We start from the raw sequence: 5,374 nt of genomic DNA on the forward strand, positions 1-5,374 counted from the left end.
AGGCATGGCCTTTTATTATGAGGTTGTGGCTCCTGTTTCTAGACTCTCCACCAGTGGAAACATCATTTCCACAACAGCATTGAACCCGGGTCTCGGACATTGTAAGGCAGCAACTCTATCATAGCGCCACCCTGTCACTGCTGAGCATCAGGAATCTTTCTACTTGATGCAGGTTCCCAACCTGAAACATTGAATATAGTTCTGCCTCCACGGATGTTGCCTGATCCACTGAGTTCCAGCATCTGCATTCTGCTGTGAGTGTGAGTGTGTGTGGGTGTGGGTGTGGGTGTGGGTGTGGGTGTGGGTGTGGGTGTGTACATCTACATCTTCCCACTGCTCTTAGAGAAGAGAGTCCAAATGACTTGTGACTTGCTGAGTGATAAAAATCCATGTTATTCGTCTTGTGGGGAACCCTTATTTAAAAAATGTGACCCTGAGCTTTCAGATTCTGCTACAAGAAGAAACATCCTATCTACAATGTGCATTAGAGTCATACAGCATGGAAATGGCCCTTCTGCCCAATGTGCCTGTCAACTATAATGTCCCATCTATACTAGTCTCCACCTGCCCGCAATCGGTCCATATTCCTCTAAAACTTTTCGATTAGGTTTAGGTTTATTATTGTTACATGTACCTAGGTACAGTGAAAAACTGTACATAAATACCATACATAAATACAATCAAGCCAAACTCAAGTACTATAGATTGAGCAAAGGGAGAGATACAGAGTGCAGAATATAGTTCTCAGCATTGCAACACATCAGTTCCTGAGATAAAGTCCAATGTCCTCAATCTGGTTGAGGTGAATCGGATGCTACCCGAGCTGCTGGAGTACCCTAGCTTATAGACCCCCATGTCTTGAAATTATACATTTCAGTCAAGTTCTTTTACTCTCTAAACTCAAGAAGATTCAACCCTTACCTTTCTTCATAAAAACAAATGCCCTTTCCAGCTATTATACCAATGGCTGAATTACTCCTGCATCTGCGTTTCCATGAGATTGCAAGACATAGGAGCAATGGCAGTAATCGATTGTTCCAAAACTTCCTTGCTTTTGTCACCCTCCCTCTCTAAATTAAAAAAAACTTACACTTGCTTAATAAGGCAATCTTCTGAAACCAAAACTTTAAATATTGAATAACTCACGAGACAAAACTGATCTGTTTAAGTTTAAGCCACCTAATTTCAAATGTGACCATTCACTCTAAAACTTAATTTATCCACCATTTTCTGCGTGAAAAAGTTGCCCCTCAGGTTCCTATGAAATCATTCTTCTTGGTGGGATGAACAGGGAGCACAGCAAGTTCATTGGAGTTTAAAGATACAGCATGGAGACAGGCCCTTCAACCCACAAAGTCCACTCAAACCATCATTCACCCGAACACACCAGTTCTAAGTTATCCCATTTTCACATCCACACCCTGCACACTAGTGGCAATTTACTGACGCCAATTAACCTACAAACCTTTCACATCTTTGGTATGTGGGTGGAAACTGGAGCACCAGGAGGAAACCCACACAGTCACAGGGAGAACGTGCAAACTCCACATGGACAGCGCCTGAGGTCAGGATCGAACCTGGGTCTGTGGCACTGTGAGGCAACAGCTCTACCAGCTGCACCACTTGAGAGACACCAGGTGTGTTTAGTTTAATTTAGTTTAGTATAGTTTAGAGATACAGCACGGAAACAGGCCCTTCGGCCCTATGGCCCACCGGATCCGTGCCGACCAGCGATCCCCGCACATTAACACTATCCTACACACGAGGGACTATTTTTACATTTACCAAGCCAATTAACCTACAAACTTGTACATCTTTGTGTTAGCAAGGCTATTAAAAAGTGCAAATCAAGTGTGAGAAAGTAGATGGTAAGTAGGGTTATGCTAAAACTGTATCAAATCTTAGTTAGGCCACCCTTCCACTACACTTTGCATTGGGAAGCCCTGAAAGCCAGCTCTCCTCGCTCGCTGTCATCTTATTTACCAGCGAGTCTACAGGCCGCCCTTAACCCAGAGCAACAAATTATCTCCTTGAAAGTCTTCCGCATTTCTTGACTGCGGAAGGCGTAGATGAGCGGGTCGATGATCGAGTTGCACATGATGAGTATCAGGTACAAGTTAAAGTGCGACATGAAGCACACGCAGTACAGGTTGCCGGGGCAGGAGATCATGAGGATGAGGTGCAGGAAGAAGGGGGCCCAGCAGATGATGAATATACCGAGCAGGATGGTCAGGGTGATGGCACCTTTCATGCTGGCCTGCTGGTGGACGGAGTTGTAGCTGGACATGGCGGCGATGCGCTTAGCGTGGGAGCGAGCCAGCAGGAACATGTGGCTGTAGAGGGAAGCCATGAGGAGGAGCATGATGACGAAGAAGGTGACGAGGCAGATGATGACGGTGGAACTCTCGGAGTAGAGGATGAAGATGATGCCGCAGCTGGTGCATAGCAGCCAGATGCCCGCTATGATGTAGGCCGCTCTCTTCACGCTCATGATGTGGTGGTAGCGCAGGGCGTAAAATATGGTGATGTACCTATCCACGGCGATGGCCAAGAGACTGCACATTGACGCCACCACAGAGGTGCAGATCATGGAGTCAAACACATTGTCCACCTGCTTGATAAAGCTGTCCTTGACCACCAGGTGCCTGTGGTTGAGTAAACTTATCACAATGGTCTCCCACGCATTGGAGACGCTGACCAACATGTCCGCCACCGCCAAGCTGCAGACAAAGAAGTACATGGGCGAATGCAGGTTCCTGTTTTTAATGATGGCGGCGATGACCAGAATGTTTTCCAGCAGGCTGATGATACCCAAGGTGAGGAACACCTCAACGGCCACGGACACTTGCTTGCACAAGGCACTGGTGCTCTTAGTTCTGTTCGTCATCCCCCCGGCCAGAGTTAGACTCTTCATGGAGACCTCCGTAAAATTCATCCTCGACTCCTTGACGTCAGGGGTGCGACCATACCCCGCTGCCTTGACCAGGAGATGCGCGTTGAGGGAGAGGCTCGATCGATCTCAGGCGTTGCCTTAGTCAAGAAAAGAAACATGTTTCATTGAACGGTGGTGGAGGCCAAGTCAATGCATGTTTTTGAGGTGGAGATTGAAAGATTCTTGATTAGTAAGGGTGTCAGGGGTTATGGAGCGAAAGCAGGAGAATAGGTTTGAGAGGGAAAGATAGATCAGCCATGATTGAATGGCGGAGTAGACTTGATGGACCGAATGGTCTAATTCTAGAACCTATGAACATATGAACTGTAGAAGCAAAGAACTGCATATGCTGGTTTATATGCATCCCTTTTCTCCAGAGATGCTACCTGACCCGCTGAGTTACTCCAGTACTTTGCGTCTGTCTGTGATATTTAATTGAATGTCCAATCAGGTTTTACACAAGAGCCTTAAAATACAGAGGCTCTGCTAATTTCCTACTTGATTGCAGTATGTAGAATTTCTGCCAAGGCTGATATTTATTCTCTGCCCCATAACTGCTAAAAGGCAGTCATAGTGGTGGGTCTGGAGTGAAATTTAAGTCAGACCCAGCAGAGATGACAAATTTCACAGGGCCATGGAGTTGTGTAGTATAGACACATGCCCTTCAGCCCACCACAACTATGCTGACTATCATGCCCATCTAAACGAATCCCACTTGCCTGTATTAATTCCCCATCTCTCTATGCCCTGCTGGTGCAAGTATTCGTGGTGCAGTTGGTAGAGCTGTTGCCTCACAGCGCCAGAGTCCCGGGTTCACGACTTTGGATGCTGTCTGTGTGGAGTTTGCACGTTCTCCCTGTGACCGTGTGGGTTTCCTTCTGGTGCTTCGGTTTCCTTCCACCATCCCAAAGACATGCGGATCTGTGGGCTAGTTGGCCTCTCTAAATTGTCCCTAGTGTGTCGGGGGAGTGGTATAACATAGAACTAGCACAAAGGGGTGATGGCTGGTCAGTGTGGACTAGGCGGGCATGTTTCCATGTGTACATTAATTCTATCCTACACACTAGGGACGATTTACAGAAGCAAATTAACCTACAAACCCGTAGTCTTTGGGAGGAAGAACACGCAGGTCACAGGGAGAACATACAAACTCCGTACAGACAGCATCCGCAGTCAGGATCGTACCCGGGTCTCTGGCGCAGTGAGGCAGCAACTCTAGCGCTGTGCCGCACATATCGCCTTTTACTATTCTATATGTTTCCATCTGTGATGTACAGACCCTTCCCCAGTTTAAATGGCATGAACCCATTGAATCAACCCGGAATTCTAAAGCTGGCGTTAATTTATAACCGTGTAACTCTCCGGGTTGTTGCGACCACCCCTCTTTGCGTTACCAGTTCAGAGAAAGGAACACCCTCCCCACCTGTAACTCAAGACTAAATGTGTCTGTCATCTTTGTCCCGGCATCATTTGGAGATAAGGTGACCCGTACTCCGGCTTTGTTGCCACCCAGTGAAATACATTGGAAATAAAATTCCAATATCCTGTACAGAACCGTCAAATACCTTCAGCGCAGGAATCAATATTTCAATTGCAATGGTAAAATAAAACGTGTTTGAAACAAGAGAGGAGATACGTGCGCTTTAGCCGAGGGGAGTTACTCACTCTACGATCAGTTGTTAACCGCAGCAAGTCCATTCCCCAGCCATCTTCTTGCAGCCCGCTCTCTCCTTTTATCTCAAACCGAGTGGGATTGAAAGGCAAAAAAATCCTCTTCGTGGAGTTGGCGAGGCAGCCGAGGGATTTGCCACCAGCTCTTGGGATGCAGGCGGCAGTCTCCAGCTGAATGGATTGCACCTCCCCTCTGCCCGGCATCTGCTCAGCGGGATACCTGTTGACTCTCAGACACTTCATGAGCCACAATTCAATTTCCCCGAAAAAGATCTTCTGGCTGCAGAATGACTCAAAGCCGGGATTGAAAATCACTTTCTACATCGAAGACACCCGCTTGCAAAGATGCAACAGAATTGTGATATCTTTCTTTTTCCTCCCTGCAGGGTTGGTTGTTCCATTCATTCAGTAAGGACATTCAGATACAGAATTACATTTGAATTGGGTTTGACTTGTCCCTTCCCGAGTTCGCGGACTTAAAACAAAGTGCTGCTAATTCAGTTTGCATTCGACCCTTTCTCTGATTTTTTCCTCACGTCTGTAAGTTTGTCATTTATATATTTTTTGTAAAACAAAATTAAATGGGATTTCAAAGCAAACACAGCCTCTGTTTAAGTCACAGTTAGTGTTAATGATACAAGAATTCGAGAAGATAGGAGCGTGTCATCAGATCATCATCAGGGTTTCTTATTCCACTTGGGTAGTTTACAGCCCAACGTTTCAGTCTTAAGAAGTGCTCTGACCCGAAAAGTTACCTACTCCTTTTCTCCG

At 46.4% G+C, this 5,374-nt stretch overlaps 1 protein-coding gene across 1 annotated transcript; it reads right to left on the reverse strand.

Annotated features, from left to right (window-relative positions):
- Nucleotides 1-1,716: 1,716 nt before the first annotated feature.
- Nucleotides 1,717-4,215, reverse strand: LOC129696448 (melanocortin receptor 5-like). The gene has a single exon (XM_055634344.1). It carries the CDS (start codon nt 2,933-2,935, stop codon nt 1,976-1,978), a length of 960 nt encoding a protein of 319 aa, XP_055490319.1. The 5' UTR covers nt 2,936-4,215; the 3' UTR covers nt 1,717-1,975.
- Nucleotides 4,216-5,374: the final 1,159 nt, after the last annotated feature.

The sequence above is a fragment of the Leucoraja erinacea genome, chromosome 4 (assembly GCF_028641065.1).
Source record: "Leucoraja erinacea ecotype New England chromosome 4, Leri_hhj_1, whole genome shotgun sequence".
Taxonomy (NCBI): Eukaryota; Metazoa; Chordata; class Chondrichthyes; order Rajiformes; family Rajidae; genus Leucoraja; species Leucoraja erinaceus.

Bases quoted from the DNA above. Each gene is read 5' to 3' on its own strand.
- LOC129696448 (XM_055634344.1), bottom strand. From the start codon at position 2,935: ATGAATTTTACGGAGGTCTCCATGAAGAGTCTAACTCTGGCCGGGGGG.